The sequence below is a fragment of the Rhynchophorus ferrugineus genome, unplaced genomic scaffold (genome assembly GCF_030347505.1).
Source record: "Rhynchophorus ferrugineus isolate W39M unplaced genomic scaffold, kcgeb_rfMv2 rfM4, whole genome shotgun sequence".
NCBI lineage: Eukaryota > Metazoa > Arthropoda > Insecta > Coleoptera > Curculionidae > Rhynchophorus > Rhynchophorus ferrugineus.
Genome location: NW_027472583.1, coordinates 31,325,530 through 31,353,202, shown reverse-complemented (window position 1 = coordinate 31,353,202; position 27,673 = coordinate 31,325,530). Strand labels below are relative to the sequence as shown.

The following is a 27,673-nucleotide window of genomic DNA, read 5'->3' as shown; positions in this document are numbered from 1 at the left end:
TAGTGACGAAAGCCACAATTTCGTGTTAGTCCGTTTCCGTTTTTTGAGTATTTGAAAAGACCTAAAATGCTGTGCTGGTTCTTTATGATTTATTTATCCAATTTGCAATAAAGAGAATATGATTAATACATTGGTTATAACAAGATATCCTATGAAGAATTGTTCACTTTCCAGCATATTTAATCAAGGACCAAATGCTATGATACAAAAATATCTTAGCAGAGGGTTTGACATGTTTCTTTCAATGTACGGTAATTCATTGTATAAAATGATATTCGACAAAATCTATATATCGAAGTTGGTAAAATCGTTTGTAGCGTAGTCATAATCAATTCAACACTTATTTTTTGTATTAAAAAAGTTTAATTTAAGAAATCGTGTGTCTCTAGGCCTATGCATATCAAAACCCACCTAGCTTCTCCACTAAAAATGTATGCTGTTTAAAGTTATTCTCATACCTAGCACAGATCTGATAATTCAGATACAGTATTCATATGTTAAAGTTGATAATGTAGTGAACTTTTAATAAGCAAGCACATTAGCAACAAGCACACTTAAACAATAATGTTTAAACAATGTAAAGTATAAAAATAACTCTTCCTGTAATTTTTATTTTGAAAAATTTCCAATTACATTTTCATCATAATGACATTTGCTTTTTTTAGGCCAATAATTAATTTTAAAGGATTTTTGAGGAAGTTTATTGTAAAAAATTGGCACTTTTTACTATTTTCAGACCATTTTCGGGTTCCATCTCGAAAGAAGATCTTATATCTATATATCTTTTGAAATTCTTCTGAAATCGATCCATTTTTTTGGTATCTTTATAGGAAGTGAAGCGGTGCTCAGGCAGGTCACGACTCATATTTCGAAACAAGTAGTAATCAGAAGGAGCAAGGTCTGGAGAATAAGGCGGGTGGGGTAGCACTTCCCATTTTAATGTTTCCAAATATGTTTTCACCAGTTTTTCAATATGTGGTCCAGCGTTGTCATGTTGACGAATAACAGAGTTGTATGTTTGCTCGCATTCCAGCCTTTTTAGGGTATGTGCTCGACTAAAACAAATCAATTGTAGTCGATAACGATGTTCATTGATGGCTTCCCTAGGTTTTAGCAGCTCATAATATATCACACAAAGCTAATCTCACTAAATACAGAGGCATTCGCCTGGAGCCATGGATATTCAGGTTTGTCGTTCCTATGTTCATCCCATGATGTTCTAGTGATTTGAAATGGTTAGTTGTGTTGCTTCCAATAATTATGCATATTCTGCGTATTCTCAAATATTTCCAAATTTTCCCTATTCGTGTCTATCATTTCAGTACCTAGTACTCACACGTTGTTGTTTATAAGAGTAGTGGTTAGGTAGTATTTTTTTGTTAATTTTATTTTTATATTATTCCTAGATTAGTTGATGTAATTATTTATTATTTAACAGAGAAAATTAACAGCAGAAAATACGAATGTAAAGTATGAATTATAGGTAAAATGTCATCATTTGTAACAATAAGTTTGTAGATTGCTAAGGAACAAAAGTTTGTTTATGTTGACGCTGTTTACAAATGTATTCGAAGCGATTTAATACACCATATGTTTAAAATTAATTTATAGGACTTATATTTAATATTATTATTTGTCATTTAAAAATTTATAACATAATATTTAACTTTAAATATATTGTATTCATCAAAATATTGTTATAATGTAGAATCAATAGTCTAGTAGAGATTTTCTTATTGGTGAATAATCGAAAGTCCTACGAAATGCCGTTATATGTGGCAACAGGGCCCGAGAACAAGTTCGAAGCGCTCCCGAGCTTTCGGCCAAAGCTTGCTTGATAATTCGCTTTCGAACTGCCGCGGAGACCAGATCTTCGCACCTTGGTCGTCGTCGAGCGCGATTATTTATCAGAGCGGCGTGAGAATCCATCCAGTGTCCGCGATCCTTTGTAGTTTTTTTCCATCCAGTGTCTTCTTTCTCGAGCTCGCGGTAGTTTTATTTCGATAGTTTCTCACCTGTGTTCTAACCGATTCTAGTGTTACGTTTATTATTGTTTTATTCGCACGACGAGAACGAACGTTGAACTGCGACCACTGTGTTTTGTTTAGTTTTTGATTTGATTTTTTTGTTTTTGTCATCGATTTTTGGATTTGTTTTTTACATTTATATATATATACACGCAAATAAGGGTATATATTTTCTTGGTTTTTGTTCGTGATATGGAGCTATACAACACGTAAATACAAAAGGTGAGTCCTAGATATTGAGTTTATCATCGAATCTGTTAGTCCGTCGGCATCTTTGTACAAACATAAAGATTAGATAGGGTTTAGTTTTTTTTTTTGTTTTTATAAAATATCATTTTGCGATTAAGGTATTTGTGTCTTGAAAGGTAAACATGACTAGGTGCATTTTATTAATATTCAGTATTAGTTCTTATCGAGAATTCAGACACAAAGCTGTGGGAATAGTTTCTGTGATGATGTTAGGTATTTTCATGTCGCTTTTGAATAGCTTAATAGACGATTTCTTGTTTAGAAGATTTGAATTAGCTAACCTGCGTTTTGACTCAAAAGCTGTAGAGCCATAAATATTTTGTTTTTTTATTTAATTAATATATTGTTACTAGTCGTTTCTGTCTAACCTACAATTTGTCTTTATGATAACTTAAATCTAGATATATAACTAGAAGCATCCATCAGCCCTAACTCAGAGTCTGGTGAAATAATACATTATATATGGCTGTATTATTTTCATCGCTTAATAACAGTTTTGTTAATAGTTCTGTACAATTTGTGGCGTATTTTCAACCCGGTTTATTTTCATTTAATTTTATTGTAGGAGGTTTCCATTATCTAAATTTAATAGTTTTTGATATATAGTTGTATACATATAGATTATCGATATATTTTACAATGTGTTTGTGTCCTAAAGCAAGTAATCAGATACGGTTAAATACAAATCGGCAGATTCAGTCAATTACTTATTCTTGTACTTCTAATGCTTTTTTTTTTTTGTACTTTTTCTTTGCTTATGTCCATTGAAATCCTTTCTAATTTGAGACAACAGCTCGCAGGCAATCTTCTTCAAAACCTGTAAATTAACTAAAAACCTGTAAGTTTGTTAGTCTTTTGAAAGCTCCATTTTTTTTATATTTTCATAATTTGTATCAATTTCAATCAACGTTTAAAATCACAGGTTGATACTGACAATTTCTTTTTTCGACTAACTTTAAATAGCAGGTTAACATGAACTATCACTTACTCTACAGGTATTCGGCATCAAAATCTGTAAAAATATAAAGATTAGATAAGGTCAGGATTTTTTTGTTCTCGATATATCGTTTGGCAAGTCATATCTTCGTAGGTGCATTTTATCAATATTCCGTATCCGTTCTCAGTTAATCAGTTAAGGTAAAAGTCGTATAATTTTTAAGCGCATATTGATCTGTATAGTTTACCGTCAGATTTTTATTGTATATTTACAGAATATATCATTTAGGTCATAGACATCTTTCACTAAAAACTTTAACAGTTTTAATTAAAACAATTGGAGCTTTGATTCTTTCTTGTTTTCAACACAACATTGTAAGTCTTCTGAGCTAATACAGTAAAGCACCAATATTCACTTTTTTGCTAATACTAGTACGTAAGTCAACGTTTCCCCATGAATAAATTGGGACGCTGCGACTCTAGACTTATGCGACTATGGCCTAGACTTTTCTTTTTCGCATATACTAATCATTTTGCAATCAATATCTTCGTGTCTTGAAAAACAATCCGATTTGTAGGCGCGTTTATCACTATGCAGTATCAGTCCCCTCTGTCTGTCAGACGACTAATCAAGATAACAAGTTGGTGAAGATATTGTGGTATTTGCAGATTTGTTACGTGTTTATCATGTTGCTAATGATTATTTAATTGATTATTAAACTGTTTAAAGTAGAAATACTTATACATTTCTTTGTTCCTTATCTCTTAAATTTGTTATCATAATTAAATTTCCTGGGTAGTGCTAATTATATTATTAAACATGTTTAAAACATTACTAGTTTAAAGCTACTTTGCTCTATTTAACTCCTCATATTTCTGATAAAACTATATAAGAATTTTGACACTTCGTGCTTGCAACGGATTAAAAATCCGATATTGAATTCAAGTACCTTCAGAAGGTTGGGAAAAGTAACTATTTATCTCATTTTTATTCAGCAGCAACCTTAACTTTTTGAAGGTTCTTATAAGTATGAATAATGCGTCATATAACTAATATGGTGTTTATTCTTAGTATATTAATATTAGCTTGTTAAATATTAATAAAAAAATTAAGATAAGATGTTACAGTTGTTCTAATATTAATTTTATTACTGTTGTCATGTTATATTCTACTGTGTAATTTGCGTATACTCACATTTTTTAACGTTTAACCGTTATTTTGGTGTTTTTTGTCAGAATATCTGTGTGAGTATATTTTATTTTGAATATAATAGGTTCTGGAATAAGTAATTTAGGTATATATCATATATTTCAAATTGTATTTATTCATATATATGCCGCTGTGGAACTTCTGATATTTCTGGGTGAGGTCACAAATTGGAGCAAATGGTAATAGACCAGGGCAAGATCTCTCAATTTTTGATATTTGAGATTAGGGTTGTCGCGATGGAAAACAACGATCTCTTCAGTTGTCGGCAGTAGAGAGCCGAGTTAATGATTTGGTTATATTCGAGGAGCTTATGATGGATAATTCTGATTTGGTTATATTCGAGGAGCTTATGATGGATAATTCTCTCCAAACCCACCAAACTTCCGTCTTCCTTGACATTAATGCGTGTTTTGCAACCACCTCCGAAGCTTCCCCAGGCTTCAACCAAGCACATTATTATCGTACGTGATCTAATTTTCACTCTTAATTGTTCAAAGCTGTTTTGTGGTCAATATTTTCTCGGCCGTCAATCTTTCGTTGTCAATTCTGTTCCAAATTGTTTTAAGGACTCACATCAACAAGATCTTTAACGTCAAAATTTCCGGGACGAATTCTGCGGTCTTTTTTCCCTTTTTGGAAATAAAAAAAGCAGAATGTGAAGAAAATTAGCTTCTAAAGTCACCATTTTCGAGGAGCAATAACTTTTGACTGAGTATATGAATAACGTATGTTCTAGGGACTTCATATTATGTTTCAAAAATGCGCTATAGTATGGCTTCATTGAGTAATTAAAGCCATCCATCGAACATTTCCTCAGGTTTCAAAAATTAATTTGTTATCTTCAGCTTAACATTCTTTTCGAGATATACGCCCCATTTCAACATTCCATGTGCAAGGGGCTGGACAGTCAAAACCTTCTTACCGTTTTCTCAAATAGCGATCTTGGATCTTAAGCCGCTTTTCTCTGTGGCTATCAGGTTTCTACTTGTTTGAGCGTAAACCACCATACAACTAAATTTTATTCAACAATAATCGTGGTTGAGGAGCCTTCAGTATAGTAGATATTTAAAATAATTTAAACAATTTTTTATTGTCCAAAAAAAAAAACGTATCATTCGTGTTTTCTTCAATGAATTCTTGAAATATATCGGAGTAGCAAGCGAATTTTAGGCTTAGCGTTTTTCTAGAATTATACTTTATTAATTTTTATACTTTAATTGTATTTAATATTATATTTTAAAATTATATTATATATATTTTTAGTGTTGGTAAAATATTGTTTTTTTAGTATTTGTTCGATATACATCTTCATATCACTCATTTTTCACTCCCATTGATTTAGATTCAGTGAAAAATTATATTATATTATTAAAAATATATTAATTATTCGATATATTAAACAGAATACTATAAATGTTTGCTAATTCAGGTAGAAACTATTTTAGAACTCTAGTAGTATAAGTGATTCAAATATTAGAGTTAAAATAAGCAGCATCAGTTCCATTGAATTGATAAAGTTTGTAACTTGCATGTTGGTTGTGATATTCTTCTGTATTATCTATATATGTAGGTTTATGTTAGGATTTCATCTGCAATGGATAACTCACCTTATTGTTATCTCGCAAATATGTCCGCAAATATTTATTTTAATTATAAATAATTTTTTATTTAATTAAAACTTTTTTTTTATTTGAATTTACTTATTGATATGTGTCACTTCCTTGAAGTGACTACAACATCTTTTTTGACAAGGTATTTAGACAAGGTCAACCGATAAAGTTTGAAGATGCAGAAATTGGTATGACAACAATAATCAACAACCACATAAATCGGAATAATGAATTTGTTATAATGTATATTTATGTGTTTGATTAAATATAAATAAAAAATACAGTGATCTATCATTACAAGACATCAATTGGTATTAATTACGTTACGTCTGAAGCTTTAAAATATATCGATATGTGCCTATATTATTATTTTTAAAAAGTATATTATAAATTTACTACCTAAACGACTATAAAGAGGTTCTTGGTTTGGAAAATATATCGTTTTTTTTTTCAGAACAATATGTAGATATGTTTTGTCGATTTTATAAATATGTTGATATATTTCTAACAAGCCTAGGATGCAAAAATCATTGTATTATGCGCCAATTTCAAAAGCTTCTTACTTATACCACTTATACACTTTAAAATTCATAATAAATGCAACAGAAATTATTTTAATGGGTTTGAGCCTAATTTAATTGTTTACGATCTATATAATGACGTCATATGATACTGGTGAATGATTTGATGTTAATTTAAATCTTATAAATGGAAAAGTATGTTTTTCCTGCAAGCCCCTATTTCATACAGAAATAATAACTATGTTTTAAGGAAACCCTAAATACAATAGAAATTATAGAATTATTTTTCAAAATTAGTTTAGCGAATGGGCGAGCAAAGAAAATAATGCGTCAAGAAAATGCCTAAGTGGGAAATCCTATCTCACTGCATTATTCACCAGATAATGCCCTTGTGATTATAATTTGTTCGATTAATCATATTACGTAGTATGACTGACGTGAACATCAAATGTTGCCAAAAATAACAAAAGTCTAATTCTGGAGAATCATACAATACAATCATGCATGCGTACAAAGATTTGAATTTGCTATGTTGCCAACTCTTGCAAAGCATACGTCCATTTCAAGAATATAATATAAATAAATTAAAAAATATAATATAATAAAATAAATTGTCTTCACATATTAACAGAATTTTTAACCTTACAAAACAGAGCTCTTATAAGTATCAGTATCAGGGTCAAATCCAAAATTGGTGACGTTGTTCGTCGGATTCTACCTCTCCATTGTTTGTAAATGGCGACGTTGCAAAATCAGGCGGAAACTACCGAAGTTTACCGATTACCGATTTGGATTGTCCAGAAATAGCCTCTACTTCAAAAATATGGGGAAAAGTAGTCGCTACCAATGTTTGAAAAATAATAAACTTGTTATTTTTTAATGTAATTTCATTGCTTCTTTCTACAATTTCTGATTTATCTTGATTGGGCTATTATCAACAGGGGTTCCATATCATAGTTTTCGGCATTAAACCTATTGATTGGCGAATGTTTATCTTAGAAAATGTTACTGGTTTGACTGGTATGATTGTTTCTTCTTAAACAGTATGTTCCTATATACAACCAGAGTTATAAAATAACCAATGTTATGGGCTTGATTCGAATTTATTCGTATTGCAAAACCAATAAAAAAATTTCAGAAGAAATTTGAATAAATGCAATTAATTAAGTAAAATCTAAAAAACAGTTTTGAATCAATGTCTGTACCTATTTGAACAAAATGATCGATATATCTCGTTAATAACACCGTACAACACCGACGAAAGCGAGTAGGCATTTACACTGTACAACAAAGGTACTGTTGCCATCTGCTATCTACATCTAAAACAATCATAATCAATTTGAAAGCGAAGTTTACTGTTTCGACGTTCTTTTAATCTCTTTTGATTCTTCCTCCTCGATTCATTTATTGGTTATTTGATTAATGACACACGTACTGAAAGCGTTTAGTTTTATAACGCGGTATATTATTTGATGGCATTTTAATCAATCAAAAATACTATTACCTAGTTACCCCTTTCACACACGGAGGCGTTTCAGCGTCAATTGATGTAATGGACTGTCGTAAAATATCAGGAATCTGTCGGTTGTCCTTTTTATTTTTATTCGTACAACGTGAAAGGTAAATGGTTAATTTTCGATTAAAGAAAAATGGAAGAAAATGTTATAAAATAGATGTTAGGTTTATGAAAAAGTCACCTGCGTTATAAGTTCAGTTTAAAATAAATATGTTTAATCAATAAAATATAAAGGAGTGACAACTTTTCGCCAAGGTTCTAAAATGTATCCTCAAAAGGGCGACTTTATTCATTACAAAATTAGATAACGAAGAATTATAATATAGGCATTAGAGATGTAACGTATCTATTTTTACGTTCTGCACATGTTTTGATGACGCAACGATGAGACAGCTGAATTATTCGCAGAACATTTAGGTAACATATTCCAACCGAATTATATGGAATCTACAATAGATATAAATCCTGTGATAAATCAACCCGATATAGCTGCAAATCTGATTTCTCCAGTTGATGTTGCCACAGAAATTGACAACAACCTCAATCCTAAAATGGCTCCAGGAATTGATTATGTTTCACCTGGGTTATTAAAAGAGCTGCCATAAAAAACTGTAATCATGCTGACATGCATATTCATTGCCTGTTTGAGACTGAACCATGTTCCGGAATGTCTTAAGGTTGCTCGAATTTTAAAAAAGCTGACAAATCGGCAGAGCAACTTGGATCTTACAGGCCTATTTTGCTACTAGCTGCGATATCAAAATTATTTACGAAACTGCTCTTAAAACATATTAAACCATTTATAGAAATACCAGATTTCCAGTTTGGTTTTCGAAATCACCACTCGACTATCGACCAAGTGCACAGAGTAATAACGGTTGTTGAAAAGGCATTCGAGGAAAAGAAATACTGCCCTGCAATATTCCTGGACGTGCCACAAGCTCTAGACCGGGTATGACATTTAGGATTAATATTTGTATATTTTGCTGCTGATTTTGTATAAGCGAATTGCTACCGCGGAATGTCTTTTTCAGGAATCAGATCTTTCCGAAAGTCAATTTAGAGTCATGCATGAAGTGGAATTATTGACCCTTAAATCTATTTCAGCTGAGGTTCCACAGGAGAGTGTCTTGAGACCACTCCTGTATTTTTCCTATACTGCTGATATCCCAACACTAAAAGAAACAGTACCGCGGAAGATTTGTCGACGACATAGTTATCAAAGCAAAAGATGGTCTGTCACAGATGATCTGTCTAAGGATGAAGATGTATCTGATTCTAAGCTGTAGAAAATATACAAACAGCGTCAACAAAATCTACAAATGGACTAGAAACTGGAAAATACAGCTTAAAAGCTCCAAATTTTTCCATGTTAACTTTGCGTTGCAGCAAAATGACAAAAATTATATCTCTTGACGGATGCTCGATTCTTATACGAAGTAGAATCAGCCAAATACCTCGGAATATATCTCGATGGTAGGCTAAATTGGAAACATTATGTTAGTCAAATAGCAGAGCAATCTGCTCTCAAAGTAAAGCAACTGTACTGGCTAGTAGGAAGATGTTCTCAACTTGACGTAAACTCAAAAATATTGGTTTATCAGTCGATCATAAAACTAATTTGGACCTATAGGGTGCAAATATGGGGTTACACTAAAACATCTAATCAATTAGTAATCTAAAGCACCCAAAACAAAGTTTTACGATTAATTAACAATACGTACCGCTACGTAACAAAAGCTGAGCTGCACGATGACCTTGAAATCAAATGGATACACGAAGAGATCCAAGATTTCTCCTTAAGGCATGAAAAAATCACAGCAAGTGATTTAGTACTTAAATTAAAATTATATTAAGCATATTCAATGTAGGATGTGATTAATAACAAAAAATCGGTTATTTTTTCACTATAAATGGGATTTATTGAGAATAATTGGTACTATATCTGTTAATCAAAAGAGTTTCCATCATTTTCGCCTACATTTTCCCATATTTCTCTCATCATTGCGATACTGCGTCGAAAGAATGCGGTTGGTCTGGCTGCGATCTGCGTGCTTCTTCAGTTTCCCAAATCGTGTACCAGCCAAGCCAAAGATTTGAATAAATGGGTACACTAGGTGCAATAGAACTTCCCGTTACCCGCATTTGTTGGTATTTTTTTTATAATAATATGTCATTCAGTTTGTTCAGTTGATGTCGGAAGACATTTGCAGTTATAATTTCATTTGGCTTTAACAATTCCTAATACACTACACCTTGCTGGTCCCACTATATACTTTGCTAGACTATGGCCATGAATATTAAGCTTCGGTGACTATGTGGATGGTTTTATTGAAAAAAAATTGTTTCTTGCTTAGCAAGCAGTGAAACCTCGATATTGAAAGGGTACGAATTGACATGTCTTATCAAAGTTTTCGTTGAATCCAAGTATTTTAGTTCACTGTCTTTAAGATTTTGTTGGTTAAGATGGTTAGGCCGTTCTTTGATACTGAAGTGTTTGATGACGTTTGGTAGCAAATATATTTAAATTAAACAACAGAAACAATAAATGTCGAAAATGGTTTTTGAGCGTTCCATTATAAGTGTCTGTATATATAATTCAATAATACCAAAAGTGAAACTGTTATTTTATGTCGATAAATGTGAAAAACATGGAATTTAACCATTGGGAAACCTGAGGGTAGGTTGTTTACATTGACACTTGACATTTTCACCAATACATTTCACCTAATAGTTTTGTGTTTAACCAAAAATGTACGCATGTTATATTTTAACTATGTGCTATAAAAAAAACTAAATATATTTGCAAAACTAGATTTTGAACTTACGAAATGTCATTCAACACTGATTTTGTGCATAAGATCACACAATTATTTTATTAATCCATTTGAATTTTAACGAAAATTTTGACAATGCTCATGTTTTATTCTTTTTGGTATATTATTAAATATTTTTATCAATCTCGTTAGGACAAAAAATGAAATGCTTTATATGATTCTTTCAAACGAAACTGATACTCTCATATTTTGACAGTGAGATTTCAATAAAAGCAGAGGCTTCAGAAAAAAATTGTATAGAACCCCAGATATATATTAGAACTTTTTTTAACTCATATTACATGACGAATTTTATTAAATTTTCGGATAGACCTCCTTGACGCTCTCAAGAGTCTTCTTTTCGCGAACGTCAGAAAAAAATACGACAATGCGAAGGAAGCACGGCCCGTAGGCCGACTTCTTCGGGATCGATGTCGAGCCGACGATGCATACGCGTCTTCCGGAAACGGGTCGACCGGGCAAAGGGGGCTCTAGACGTACCCTACAGCCCCCGAGGGCATAGCGAAGACCGACTTTATTTGCTGAAAAGGCAGTCGATCGAAAATTATTACTCTAAACAAACATTCCGGGGCCCCATCGATATCGGCGTCGGTCGGTGGAAGGGGGGGGGGGTACCGATCGTCTCCTTTTAAAATGTTATTATCGAGGTCTAAGAGGGGGGGCGGGCGGATGCATGGGGGTAAGGTCGAGCTTCCTGTGGGGAATTTAATAAATGGGGGATGAGGATGGAGTTGAGGACAGAACGTTCTAGATAAAGTCAAAGGAATAGGGCCGTTTTTATTTTACTTCCATTATAAGGGACGTCGAAATTAGTTTAGAGAATTTGTCTATCGACTATGTTAGTAGTTCTTTTGTGCCTTTTAGTTTATGGGATGGGGATCGTGTTTTTGTCGTGAAAGTTACATGTAAATGTAAGGAAATTTTATAGCAATTTTTTTCTATAAATTTTATTAACAGGGGGCCGGATGCATGGGGGTAAGGTCGAGCTTCCTGTGGGGAATTTAATAAATGGGGGATGAGGATGGAGTTGAGGACAGAACGTTCTAGATAAAGTCAAAGGAATAGGGCCGTTTTTATTTTACTTCCATTATAAGGGACGTCGAAATTAGTTTAGAGAATTTGTCTATCGACTATGTTATTAGTTCTTTTGTGCCTTTTAGTTTATGGGATGGGGATCGTGTTTTTGTCGTGAAAGTTACATGTAAATGTAAGGAAATTTTATAGCAATTTTTTTCTATAAATTTTATGTCGGCTATATGATTTGCTCAAGTATGTTTGCATTCTTTATTACTTTTTACATTTTTTCATAGTATTTTTTCTTTCTCCTATTGGACAAGACTTGTTTATCCAGATGTTGCAATTGATTGCAATTTATTTTCTAATATGCGGGTATAATGTAATGTTTATAATGCCTATAAAGTTACTGGTTTGGAAATATTTTTTGTCAAAATACATTAGGTGTTTGTAGGACTGTTAAAAATCTCGTTAAAATTCAAATGTATCAATAAAATAATTGTGTGATCTTATCCACAAAATCAGTGTTGAATTACATTTTGCAAGTCCAAAATTTAGTTTTTCAAATATATTTCTCTACATAAAGTAACAGTTTCACATTTAGTATTATTGAATTATACATACAGACACTAATAATGAAACGCTCAAAAAGGCTTTTGTTGTTTAATTAGAATAAATTTGCTGCCAAAGATCACGAAACACTTCAGTGTCAAAGAACGGCCTAAAAACCATCTTAACTAACAAAATCTTGAAGACAATTAACTCAAAGACTTGGATTCAACGAAAGCCTTGAACCAAGTCTTGGGAAAAATCAAAAGACTATCAAGAATAACAAGAATTGATAGAAAATGTCAATTGCTAAGCAAGAAACAATTTTTTTCCAAGAAAACCATCCACATAGACACCGAAGCTTAATATTCATGGCCATAGTCTTGCAGAGTATATGGTGGGACCAGCAAGGTGTAGTGTATTAGGAGTTGTTAAAACCAAATGAAATCAACATCAATGATGATTGATCAAATGAACATCAACTGAACAAACTGAATGACGTATTATTATAAAAAATACCAACAATTACGAGTAACGGTGAAAAAATCATACCCTGGCATCACAACAGGAAGTTCTATCGCAACTAGCATACTCATTTATTTCAATCTTTGGCTTGGCTGGTACATGGTATGAAAAGCTGAAGAAGCACGCGGATCGCAGGCGGGCCAAACGCATTCTTTCGACACGGTTTTGCAATAATGAGAGAAACATTTGAAAATGTTGTCAAAAATGATGGAAACAATTTTGATTAACATATATGGTACCAATTTTTCTCAATAAGTCTCATTTCTAGTGAAAAAATAATCAGAATTTTTTAATTAATTACATCTTACATTGAATAGGCTTAGTACAATGTTAATTTACAAATTAATTCAAGTACTAAATTAATTCTGTTCTGTTGTGTTTGTACATACAAACACCTAATGTATTTTGACAAAAAATATTTCCAAACCAGTAACTTTCTAGACATTAAAAACATTACATTATACCCGCATATTCGAGAATAAATTGCAATCAATAACATTTGGAGAAACAAGTCTTGTCTAATAGGAGAAAGAAAAAGAGCTATGAAAATTAAATATTAAAAAAATTACTGTTGTAAAAGTCATATCTGTTGCTGTGTCAAAGTAACCAACTGTTGAATTCCATAGTTAAAATAACAATACTCTAAACTCTAATTAAAATAATAGTTTTCCACTTAGTATTATTGAGTCAATTATTGTCGATTAACATGCTTAAAATTTCTTTTTTGACATTCATTACTTCTATTGTTTGATTTGAAAAGATCGATTCTCAACACCTTTACTTATTCCCATTGTCAATGATTTAAAGGTGGCGATTTTCATGTTATTAACAACGAAAGGCCTGGAAGAAAAAGAATCGAAGACAATGAATTGTAAGACTTATTGGACCAAAACGCAGATCTCAGCGAATGTAGATCGCTTAACAGTTGATAAGTCAACAGTCAAAATGGTAGCGGGACTTTTGCCCCATCTGTTATAATAATCCGTCTAAATCAAATTAAATTTTCCAAACTCGCTGAAAAGGCGATATTAAACGCCTTAAACGATTTCACAGACGCCCATCACATAATTCCTAATGAACATTTCGGTTTCCGTGCTAAACATTCATGCCTTCATCAAGATGCCCGCGTCGCAGCAACTATCCACCAGGCAGTGATAAAAGGTCGAAAAACAGAAGCCATATTCTTAGATGTCTCCAAAGGTTTCGACCAAGTATGGTACCACGGCCTAATATTTAAAGGCCTAAAATTTATTTTATTATTTATTTAAATTATTAAACAATTAGGTCTACCGAATGACCTAATATCTCTGATAGATTCATACTTGGATGGTAGGTCCTTTCAGGTGAGGATCGGTGACGCAGTTTCTTCTCGTAAACAAATCCCCGCAGGAGTACCGCAAGGCGCTCCATTAGTCCCAGCCCTATTCCATCTTTATATGGCTGATTTTCCGCTCTACAAACCTTCCCACACAGCATTTTATGCAGATGATACCGCTTTCTTCATCACCGGATACTGTCCCGACGCAATACGCAATAGACTCCAAGTACAATTAAACCAAGCGATAGCGTGGTACAAATTCTGGTGGCTTCAGATTAACCCGAGCAAATTCTGTTCCTCCGTAAGAAGGAATTTCGCGCCTATCGCCTCCAAATCGATAAAGTCCCTATCCCTTGGCTCCAGAAAGTCTTATACCTCGGTCTCCAATTCGATCGCAGATTTCAGTGGTCTGCCCAAATCCAGCACGCTATTTGCAAAGGAAATGGCGTGTACAACCTATTATTTCCTCTACTCTGCAGAAAAAGCAAACTCCCAATCCCATAGAAAACGACTCTGTATAAAATGCTAGTCCGTCCAATCTGCCTCAATGGAGCACAGATGTGGTACAGGTACGTCTCGGAGAGACAACTTGAACTACTCCAAGTGTTTCAATCCAAAAAAAGTCCGTGCGTTACTCAGAGCCCCATGGTTTATGAGGAACTTCAACACGCACCTCGAATCAGGCATCCCGTTTGTGAAAAATTTCATAAACATGCTCAGTGTGAGGTTCTCCATAAGAACCTTAGTACACGATAACACCTTAATAAAATCCCTACCTGTCCACAAACCCTGGTAGTAAACAAACTACGGCAGTCCCAGTCGTAACCCAGAGTCTCTGTCGCCCGCAAAACTATCATATCCCGAACCTGAAGCGACATCAGCCGAAGACCATTTGGTTCTAGCTGGTCAACTAAAAAAAAATTAAATTTTGTTGATCTGATCATGTTGGTTATATGCAAAGATGTCGCAGTTGGTATCGCAGTCCTGCAAAAAAAATCTTTACCAAGTTGGCATAGAATACTGTTAATCTTCTATTATTCAGATCGTTCTCTTAATTGTTCTTCTTAGTTGTTCCCAAAGGTTAATTTCAAAGTAAACGTACAGCGGTTGGTGGCGCAGTGTTAAAGGCAACAGGACGGTCCTCCTACTGTAGCGATAGCCGCGGGTTCGAATCCTGCTGGGGCATTGTTATACATTTATGTTTGTGATTGTTTAATATTTGTAATTGTCCTAGACAAGAGTGTAAAATCCGACAAGAAAAATGATCCCAGTCACATCAGTAACCAGGCTGGGTAAGATCGGATGTCTTCTGGGATGATTTCTAAGTTGATCACTCGCCAGTCGGTAGGCTTAATGCCGAGGACCGTGGTTCGGAGCCCACGTTAAATAGTAGGTCCAGTCCAGATAAACTCATAGTGGATAAAAGGAGACTTTAAAATATGTAAAAAAAGTAAACGTACATGATTTTAAATGTGGCCGAAGCTTATGGAGATATTCAATTCATCTTTGATGAACTTTATACCTAGATTTAAGTTATCATAAAGACAAATTGTAGGTTAGTTTGAAACGATCAGTAATAATGTAATAGTTAAATAATAAAAAAAAATTTGATGAATTTACGTTCTTTTTGAGTCTTTTTTTTTCTTTGTGCCAAGATATTGCTTTACACTTATGTCGTGCACATAATCTGGTTGTTGATTTTGATATGCCTTAAATATTTTATCAACACGCCATAAATTTATCATATAACGTTAATATTGTCTCTTCATTCAGTATTTATTTTTGCATTCAACAAATCATTTGTTGTTTTCGTCAAAGCCTGAGAACCTTACATATTTTAAATGCCATTTTCCTCGAAAGATCAACCTCGAAAATCAGTATTTACCGTAATAACAAGCAATATTAATTTGCTTCGAAAATTATCCTATGCAAATAATTGATAATGAGTAATTCTTGATGTTTTTTGTAAGGGCCCCTAAAATTTTTCATTTACTACCATTGAAAGTTATTCTTGGCAAAATAATTGTCGTATTGTCATTGTATACTCGGGACAATTTTCTCATATTATAGAAACTTTAGGCCCGTAACTCTACTCTCGACCGTAATATTTATGTAGCTTATTATTACATTTATATATTTGTATGTATTGTTAGTAATGATTGATTTTTTGTTTCAGACAGATCCTGACTCTCACCCCCACCACACCACCCCCTTCACCCTCTGCTTAAAATTAACCATTTCTCGACCACCCGAACCCACACGGGTTCCAATGGGTGGACCCAGAAATTCCGCCGGATCGGCCGGTCTTAGCATCGGGTCCGGTACTCTGTCCTTCGTCCTGTTGGCCGTCATTTGTTCCCATCAGCTGGTCAGCAGTGAGCGCGGTCTCGAATCATCCCTAGGTTCCCATCACATCAGCTTCGGCCCGAGTTTTAGCTTCAGCGAAACGACCAAATGTCCCAAGGCCTGCATATGTTCGGATTTTACCGTGGATTGTTCTCATCGAGGGCTCAGCGCAGTACCCAGAGGAATTCCAATGGATACCGAAAGACTGTAAGTACTATTGTTCTTATATCAATTCATTTGAGATACTTATATCTACGTATATTTTTGAGTAACTAATTAAGAATGCTTTTACAGCGTTTTAAATTTATTTTTAGTGTCAAATTATTAACTATCCATAGATCGCGGCATTAAAATGTTACACATTAATATTTTGGAAATATTTAATTTTCAATAAAACTTGGGTTAATATTTGTTACATAAAAGTTCGAACTGTTTTGGTAGCTTATTTAGTTATCACATCTCATATTGTCTAACATGTTTTTCATTCACCCTTACTACGTTCTTTAAAGCGTAAAATGTTTTCTAAAATTATAACGTTTTAATGAAAATTTCCTCCATCTTTAAATTGGAACCTAATGTTAATTTATACTGTTTCAACATCTTTAAATCGTGAAAAATCGTTAAATCAGTGAAAAATCTATTCTTTCAATACATACCTCTAGATTATGTTATTTTGAAGTTCACACTCTGTACATTTCATTTTAATTTAATGTTACAGAGAGCGTTTTTTCTTGTTCCACTCGTTTGAAGTTAGAATGAGTAAATGAGTAAATTGTTCTTAGTACCTAGTTTTTCGCATAGCATGGAAAACCATCTGGTGTATAACGGTCTGCTTTTAATAAAAAACATCATCTGTACAGAAACGAACAATGAATATATATCTGTGATAACTTCATTTCTAACAAATACGTTTTGATATATTTTTCGAAACGCTAAACGACGGGCAATAACAAAACATTCTTTCGTGTGATGTATATGTTTTGTTGTTGGTAAAAAGAAAGAAAAAATTTGATCCGACACATTTGGTTTGCCGAGAGTGAAATAACAAGAGGACCCTCTAAAGCAAACAGACGTTCTGTCATGCTAATTGGTGTAGATTTTCACGAAATACACGTTATTTTTAACATAAAGATACTTGAATATACTTGAAACACGAGTATTTTAGGAAGATCTTACGGTGCGAGTACAGTGATCCAGATATTGGTGTTTAAGATTAGAATTTAAAGAAATTATGTTTTTAAATACTAATTTCCTCTCGAAATATTCAAATCGTATAGTTTGTAATGTCGTTTTAGTGAAATAATAGTTTAGAGTGTTTTAATTTGTGTTAAATTGTTTATTGTTATTAAAGTTAATTGTCGTCCTATTATTTTGTTTTCAAGTTAATTGTTTTCTTCATATTCAATGATATTTTTCAGTATAAATTGCTTCCAGTAACTTGGAGATTTAGTGTCCACATACAAGTGCGGACCACATACTTGAAAGCAAAATATAAAATAGGAATTAATGGGGCATTCTTAACAATAGTAAATTTTAAAAACTAGACTCTCATTATGGTAAGAGGAAGACTTTAAAGTATATATAAACTATCATTAATAAGACCTAAAATAATATAAGTTGAAGACAAATCAAAGCGAAGAAAAGCGAATAGTAATATAAAAAAGTGGGAATAAAATTTAATGGTAATTAACAAGATTGCAAAAATTAGAATATAAAAATTATGGATCGTCTATACCAAAAACTTAATTTACTTGAAAACTGTTTTATTTTAAGCGAAAGAAGCGAAGACTTCTTTAAAACGAGTGAACAGACAATACTATCGACCCATTCTTAAAACGAAATCTTTAATTCTAAACACTTCACCCAATACATCTTACAAATATAATATTAAAAAACATAAGCACACCATTTTTTCGAACACACAGGGCCTTATCAGTAGAGCTATCTCCCTCTTGAAGAAATAAACAAAGATATCCCAATCTTATAGCAGTAATAATTTTTTTTGAGTATCTACTGTATCTTCGTCCGTCAGTTTGCCTTTGTTCCACCAAAATTTCCATGATACCTTGTGGAATAATTGTTAAAGTTTTGTACCTCAAAATTCCAATAGTATGTGCTCAGCAACTGAATTCAGCTATTGCAATTCGCCTTTGGTTGCCATACACCTGAAAATTTGAGCTACTAACTACATTTCAGTAGACTATTATTGGAACTATTCTGGACTACGATGCTGGTACTGGAAGAGTGAATTGTTGGAACGACTCTGCAGGAAATATGACAGAGTCAATCCTGTTGCAATATAAACGAGGTTCTTAATTCTAGACACTTCACTCACACCAAAAACTTAATTTACTTGCAAACTGTTTTATTTTAAGCGAAAGAAGCGAGGACTTCTTGCAATGAGTGAACAGACAATACTATCGACCCATTCTTAAAACGAAATCTTTAATTCTAAACACTTCATTCAATACATCTTACAAATAAACATAAGCACACCATTTTTCGAAAACACAGGGCCTTATCAGTATCGCTATCCTCTTCTTGAAGAAATAACCAAAGGTGTCCCAATCTTACAGTTGTAATAATTTTAGAGTATCTACTGCACCTTCATTCGTCAGTTTGCCTTTGTTCTACCAAAATTTCTATGATGCCTTCTGGAATAATTGTCAAAGTTTTATACTTCAAAATTCCAATAGTATGTGCTCAGCAACTGAGTTGAGCTACTGCAATTCGCCTTTGGTTGCCATACACCTGAAAATTTAAGCTTCTAACTAAATTTCAGTAGACTATTATTGAAATTAATCTGGATTACGACGCTTGTACCGGAAGAGTAAATTGTTGGAACGACTCCACAGGAAATATCACAGAGCCAATCCTATTGTAATATAAACGAAGTTCTTAATTCTAGACACTTCACTCATATTCATGAATTTGATAATTTGATTTGATATATAGGAAGAGGCAAAAGGAGGAAATAAAAAGTCTCTGTGATATACAAAAAAAAGATATATGTATAACAGATACATTAAAATTGGGTAAACTGGTGCACTTTAAAGGATTTAAAAACTTTTTTATAATCAGCGGTACATGTTCATTCTAAAGGTTATATATTCGTTAATTTATCTTAAATTTCCAGTGTTGATTACACTATTGGCTATCATACTACATATATGTATGTGTTGATTCATTTACATCACACTTTCTCTTATTAAATATCATAAAAACTATATTTTAATTTATTATTATGACTATGGCGAATATAACGTTACTGATTGATGGTTGGATCTTACTGTTACCAGTTTGCTGTTATTTGTTGCTTTGGTTCAGTAGGTCATCTACAATTACAACTACACCAAATGGCATTTAAAATAACACGTTCTAAGCCTGCTAACGTCGAATAATTATAGATATGACACATATAATTGAGATAATTGGTAGAAATTCACTAATAGCAAACGACAGTCGGACATTTTTCATTTTTGAGGTCGAAGCTTTGTTCCCGTTCATTTTAATTATATTTTACGTCCATATTAGTTATTCTAAAAGACCACGCTATTTAAAGCAATCTTTTTGCATTTTTTTAAGTTGAATTAACTCTAGTTTTATGAACTAAGGACTAAAATTATTTAATACAAAATCTTAACTGAAAATAAGTAAAGATTTATAGCCCTTGATTCATATCGTACCATTTTAAACGTATTCTATTATTAGATTTGATGAATATGTCTAGTGGACGATATTAGAGACAAATGCCAAGTTTCTTTGTCTTTGGCTTAACCTGAATACAAATTGTAATTTTGTCTTAATCACTTGTTTTTTAGTATAAGATTTACCGAACTGGTTATCTGAAATTATTGTTGTTTTTGAATAGAAATAAAAATGAAGATGTATTTATGAAATTCTACCAAATCGTTTATAATAATAGATTTATATATATTCCCAAAATATATGTTTTTTGTAAAAAAGTTTCTGGAATTTGTTATTTCAAAGATTATCATTTTTTTTTTAAATTGGTAGCATTGACAGCTAACATTAATTTTTTTCATAAAAGCTGGAATTTTTATTGACGTATTACTTCTAAAAAAATGGAAAATAAGCAAATGAAATTTCTTAATTATAATTTGATTTATTGATTGCTGTTAAAGTATTGGCTCTGGAGAAAAGTGGTAGTGGTTTAGTTTTTTAGTAAAATTTTTAGTAAAAGACCTTGAAAATAATGAGCCGAATTTATGCTTACATATATTTATATGTAATATATGGTTTCATGTTTTGTATGAAATATCATTGTAAATAACAATATATTATAAATTGATATAGCAGCATTTTGGAGCACTATTTTTTCAAAATTAATGTAATGGGGTAAAAATAACAACATTTTGTTTGATAATTAAAAAAATTTCTAAGTCTCTCGATGTTTATTCAAAACTTTCGAAGTTTTTATGAAAAATAATCTTACAATATTCTTTATTAAAGATATTAAAGATAAAGATCCTTTTTTCACACTACCACTTGCCAATTTAAAATAATCTGTATAGTATAGATAATAAAAAAGTTATCTGCGTCCTTTCCTCTCTCAAAATTAGTACGGGAACAAAATCTCCGCCTGTTATCACAAATAGAAAAACAGACGAAGCCTGTATTTTATTAAAATAGTAATTACTATTTTCAGTCGCTAGTTTTTTTTACTATCGACAAATTGGTCTATTTTGTGACTATTGACTGTTCCGACTATTTTCAGTCGATAGTTCCCAGCTCTAATTATAACTATCTTCAGACCTTAGCTAGGACTCGTCTTTATTTTGGGCTTTTCGTGGTTGTACTTTTGGTGGAATATGTCCTTTGATTCGTCTTATTGTTTCATTAAGATAAATCTTGTCTCAAATATTACGATTGTTTTGAATTTTTTAATTTCATAAATATTTGATCAACTCATTTCGCCATGGTTAACTTCGCTATGATGATCACCCGTTGGTATTTTGTTCTTTCATTTATGTTATATAGATATTTTTTATCTGCTTTATCATCTACGCATACTTAGATAATCATTGACGAGGGAACTGATGTGATTTATCTCTTCTCTGGGTCTAATAGCTAATTTGGTGGTATGCGACCCGCAAAATTGATTATTTACTGTTTACACTTTGTTCTCAGTGGCGCGGAGGGTGGTTGGGAGGGGGGACGTCCCCTCGCCCGCTTGATGTATGGGACCCGTGAAAGTTTCCTCCTTAATTGCGACCGTCGAACGGAGAGCGCCGCTTCCACTTTGACAGTTTCGAAATTAACCTGTTTCCGCCCCGACAAAAATCCACCTGTTAATGACTCACCCCACGTCCGTTCATATTTTTGACAAGCGTCCGGATATAAATAGATAAAACGGCTCGGATTTAACGCGGTATTTGGCTGGACGGTTTACTGATGTCGGTTGATCTGATTTTTTATTTTCCAGCCCTGGCGGAGTGGATTTATTGATTGTTAACCTTGTTATAATGCCACAGGGAAGATGTCATTTTTATGTTTGGCTTTTGACGTGAGTCATATATTTTTTATCATTAAATTGCTTTTTTTCCACCTGTATTATTAAGAGTTATTAGAGAACATCGAGTTAAATCGTAATTGACTATATTTTACCAAAGCATAAAACTAGTCGAATGTTTTATCCGTTACTATTTTGATTTTTTACTAATTTTATACTGATTAGTTTTAGGCGTTTTCGCTTTATTGTGATTATAAATAATAAATTACATTAATATAGCAGTACTAAGTTAGTATTTATGAATTGTTTAGTTCTTTTGGCTTTTTTTATGTTACGTTGGAAACTCAAAGTTCGATTTCCTAACTCTTTCGATGATTGTTCAAGCCTTTTGAATGTTAAAACTTCTTTCGTTGAAATTTTAACGAATAGTAATTTTGTAGATATTGGGGTATATTGATAATTGATAGATTAATTGATAATTTGTACAGATAGATTAGTTAGATTATTTTTAGTAACTTTGAGAGATTATTGTACAACTTTCGTTTTTATTTTTTCTATATATTTTTACAAATTAACATCTCAAATATTATTAACAAACAAATATTTGGAGCTTAATTATTTTCTTTGCAAATTCATAGCAACAGTCATTCATAGTAAAATATAAAATCATTGGAAATTAAACTGATGTTTGCTACACGGCACAACCCAGCAATTATCTCTTTCATTTCTCTCTGAAAACTAGTACGAGAAGGACTATGTGTTGTTGTAATGTTGAATAATTACTCAAGATGCTCATGAATGGTGCAATAAAATAATTAATTTATAAATCTTGACAATACAGGATGTGAAATATCATCTGGATCTTTCGTAAATAAAATGTAGAATAGTATAGCTGTTAATATTTAATAATAAAAAGTCGTATTTCTTAGTTTGGTTAATTTCAGAAATTTGAAGGCTTTCTAGCGAAAAAATATGTATATGTTTATTTTTAAAAGTATTGTACATCATCAGCTATTATTTTTCTGTTCTTTTTAGTAGGTTTAGTAAACCAGATTGTCTAGGTAGTACCAATTGGTCTACCGCTAAGGATATAAATTAGTGGGATAAAGACAAAGATCCTGGGAAACGACTGAGACTGCCGTATTTAATCACCTACCTCGAATGATGAGAGGGTGGTAGGGCTTTAATTAGCTGGTTTTGATGTTGTAAGTTGTCAAGGAAAAACCTTAACTCAGCATATTCCTGAAACTGTCAAAACAAGGTTCTTCGATTGATTACCAATTCCTATCGCTACGTAATCAACGAAGAATTGCACGATGACCTGGAAATCAAATGGATTGGCGAAGTTATCCCAGATTTCGCCTTGAAACACGAAAGAAGATTACTAAATCATACTTACGTGGAAGCAATACAACTGCTGGACTGCGCGCAGGATGTCAGGAGATTGAAGCGAACCAAACCATACGAACTTATTTAAAATTTATACCTTTATTATATTGTAAACTATAGCTATCAGTTATTATAATTTTAGAATTGAGGAATATATAATGATGTATTTTCTCGCACTTGTCTTGCTTTTCAATTAATCTAAGTGCAAATGAAAAGTAGTAATAAGTTAATTTAGAATTGAGATTGTACTAAGCGTATCTAATAAAGATGTTATAGAAAAAATATATATTCCTGAAGCTCTTCATGAATGATTTTCCTGATTCTATGTGGGTATTGACGTTCTTCATGAACCACGGGGCATTGAGCAACGCGCGAACTTTTTGGATTGCAAGGATTTTGGATGGGCCAGTTGTCGTTCAGAGACGTATTTGTTCCTAACATGTACTCTATAGAGACAGACTGAACGAACCAAAGTTTTCCACGGGGTCTCTTTGAGGAATGGAGAGTTTACTATTTCGTAGTCGTAATAGAGTAGCGAAAATAGGAGCCTGTACACACCACTGCCTTTGCAAATGGCGTGCTGGATTTTAGAGGGGAACTGGAACCTTCGATTGAAATGGGACCAACGTATAGGGCTTTTTGGAGCCAGGGGAACAATATTTGATGAATAAAGCGGCTACTATTCTTCATTTAAATTTATCACTGTAGGTTTGCACTGTACGTCTAGGTACTCGTGGATAGTATTATGTAGAATTTGTTTTGACAGCTTCACAAACCAAGAACCGGGAACAAAATAATTTTAATTATTTTGTAATTGCAATATACATATCCTTGTCGATTAGTCCGATCCAATAATAATAATAAACAATAAACTATTAATAACAATTATATATATATATATATATATATATATATATATATATATATATATATATATATATATATATATATATATATATATATATATATATATTTTACCCAATTAGATCGTAAATCATTCTTCATAACAGGACTACTTAGAACGCTTTATTTTAATAAACCAGGTAGTGGAAAGTATAATCTCCAGACTAACAGCTTCACCCCCTCCGGGCTTAATAACTACCCGAAAGTTGGAAGTGAGCTAATTTTCAACGTCATACCTCTCTGCCCGGCCCGACTTATTTCGCAGGCCAATTTAAGGGGACGCCCGAGTTATTTTATTTTAAATAATTTGTGCTCTCTCGCTAGGCCGGGGGAATCGGCGAAAGTCATCCGTCTCAGTCAAGGGGGGCCGCGCCGTGAGCTCGGCCGATTCTCGTCCCGTTCAGCGGCACATTTCTGGATTTAATTAGTCGAAGGTGATTCTTCAAAAACCGGTAGCCGACCGGGATTGAAAGGGGGAAGGAGACCGAGTGTGAGAAATTAGGGCGCAATTTGGAGGTGATAACGATTGATAATATTCGGTGATTAATTAAAACTGTTGAAAAAAGCTCGCAGATCATTAGGTACGAGGCTATGTTCCCAAGTTTGTGCTGGTTCCTTGAAGGTGATATTTTCAACCATAAGGAAATAAAGACTACCTGGAACTGAATAAGATGTAGCATATGATTAGTTAGTTGGGCACAAAGTAAATAAAAAGAACATTTCAATTTAGTTGGCTTATGTTTAACGCTTTTATTGTTTACGTGCCCATATATCGTTGAGAAATAAATTTAGCTGTGGATATAGTTTATCTTTGAAAAACAATTAATAACAATACGATTACAATTAATAATATTTTAAGACAATTAATGGAATTGAAAGTTGAAAAACTAGCTCTAGTTTGTACGTAGATGTACCTTGTGTGTCTGAATTATTCTCCTGTAACTTTATATTTTTCATCTGCTGCTAGCATCTATGTACTTAGTATACTTCGAACATGTAAAATATAGTCTGCAATAATGTCAGCACCCATTCCATATAAACAAATTTACCCTATTCTGGTAATTTGGTTTACGTTGTCATATCTAGCATATATTATAATTTATATTTATGTTTTAATTTTAGTTACGTTTTGGAATGGATTTTATACTGGTAATATATATAGTAGTATACTACAGATACTTACCGGAAATAATATACAGAGTGTCTAAAAAAACTCCATGAAATATTTGAAGTGATTTTATAGAATCAGATAAATTTAGCAAATCAACAATGAATAACTTCTCCCGCGACGATACACAGGCTTAAGCGTGACTTGAATTTTTCAGCAATGAGCCGCAGGTCTTCTGGCGACAATCGGTCTCATTCTTGACGCAGCGATTGCTTCTCCAAACTCTTGTAGGGTATAGCATAGCTACTCTCTTGAAAATTAACCACATGCTGTAGTCCATCGGGTTAAGATCCGGCGGGTAGGGAGGCCATTCTGCCGTCATGATGAAGCCCGGAAAATGTACTCTACTCCACTTTTGGTTTCTCGATGAATCGACGACTGGATATCAGTCTCACGGGCAAACTTTTCATGGGAATTCTCGAATTTCGCTGCCTTCTTGATTATTTTGCAGTTAGCAGAAGTGTTGGCGGTGTAGTTTCTTCCACTACTTGAACGCTGACCATCATGGCTAAGCTCTTTGAAATGATCGATGACATGAGGCACGCATTGGCGTTTTCCTAGGCGAAATAGCTCCAAAATGGCATTACGTTTGTTTGACATCCTAAAAAGGCGACAAAATGAGTTAGCATAGAGCCGAAACTTGACAATATGGTACATAAGGACATGAAGAATCCGATGAAATAAAAATTAGTTTATTACGGTACGATACTTTCGTGTTGGAATAAATAAATTTTCATTCATTTTTTTTGTGACACCCTGTATATTTATAAACTCATTTTGTCGTTTCAACTGGGTTATAATTTTTTTATTTCCTCTATTACCAATAAAATAGTAGAGTTTTGTTATTTTTTCTTAATTTCATTAAGTTTTCAGAGCCGTATGTAACAAGTTAATAAGTTAGAATGAAACATGATGTAGATTATCGAAATGCGCATGCGCAGAATGAACCAATCATATAGTACACCTTGTTTAATTCTCTGAATCTGTGATTGAAATAGTACTCCTTGTTTTAGTATTTTATAGCCTGACCGAAGGTATTCCTAATAAAAAACAGTAGGATTTATGTCTTTTTTTATCACAATGATATTATATATTTTTAATAAAGCAGCAGAAATTATGAAGTTGGTAAATAATCCAGTTATTTATGTCATATATATGGAATTTAGGCTGCGGTATAAGTTTTATACAGAAATTAATACTAAATGAAGTAATGTATAATATTCATGATAATTAAATTCATTATACATGCATTGCAATATAGCAGCGACCGGATAATGATATACATAATTTTTATGTATATTTTAGTAAATACAATTTTGTTTTAATCGCCGCTTTTATTGATTTTATGGCCTCGAAGGTAATTTAGTGAAAAATATAATGGATTTTTCGTAAATACTCTTTATTAAAAATAAAGTTGTAGTTATTAAATTGCATTTTATATAGGAAAATCGTTGTTTGTATTAATCATAAATATCGTTTATGCTTTTGTTGTATCTACTTAATGATTATATTTGTTAAAAAAAATTAAAATCTATTTTGATGGCAACATTTAATAATCATTAAAATGAATATGAATATTAGTTATTACAATATTATTTATTTAACCCTATCGATCTGTAAGTTTATGCAGATTAAATTTTTTTGTTAATGTGATAATTATCGATTGTTGGAGTTCTTTTTATTGGAAAATTTATTTTAATATTGGTTTAGGTTTTTTGAAAAACGTATCATGTTGATATGCTTTCTTTTCTAAAATATTGCCAAAATGTGACTAGAAACAAAAAAATATTATTAAATATAATTTTCGTAGTTCCATTTCGATCAAAATGTGCATGATTAGACATAGATTTAACGTATTCTGCAATATAATCATTTCTAGCTAATTCTCACGTATTTCATTTAAATTTCACATTATATAAATTTGCCTATAAACTGGTTATGTACTTATATTTTATTACTTCCTCTGGCTTATGAGCTTTAATAATTACTCTATCTTGAAAGTTATTTGCATCATATTGCACTATTATCTATCTTTTTGAAATAATAATAAATTGTATGAGTTCACTAGTAAAAATAAATTTA

General features: G+C 32.5%; 1 protein-coding gene across 1 annotated transcript in view; it reads left to right on the top strand.

Annotated features, from left to right (window-relative positions):
• Positions 1–1,860: 1,860 nt before the first annotated feature.
• The window catches only part of sli (slit guidance ligand), a 687,830-nt gene continuing 662,017 nt past the window's right edge, over positions 1,861–27,673 (top strand). The window contains exons 1-2 of the mRNA XM_076402237.1: positions 1,861–2,249; positions 16,489–16,865. Coding sequence (XP_076258352.1) covers positions 16,582–16,865 — 284 coding nt within the window. The 5' untranslated portion in view covers positions 1,861–2,249; positions 16,489–16,581. The remainder of the gene's footprint in view (positions 2,250–16,488; positions 16,866–27,673) is intronic.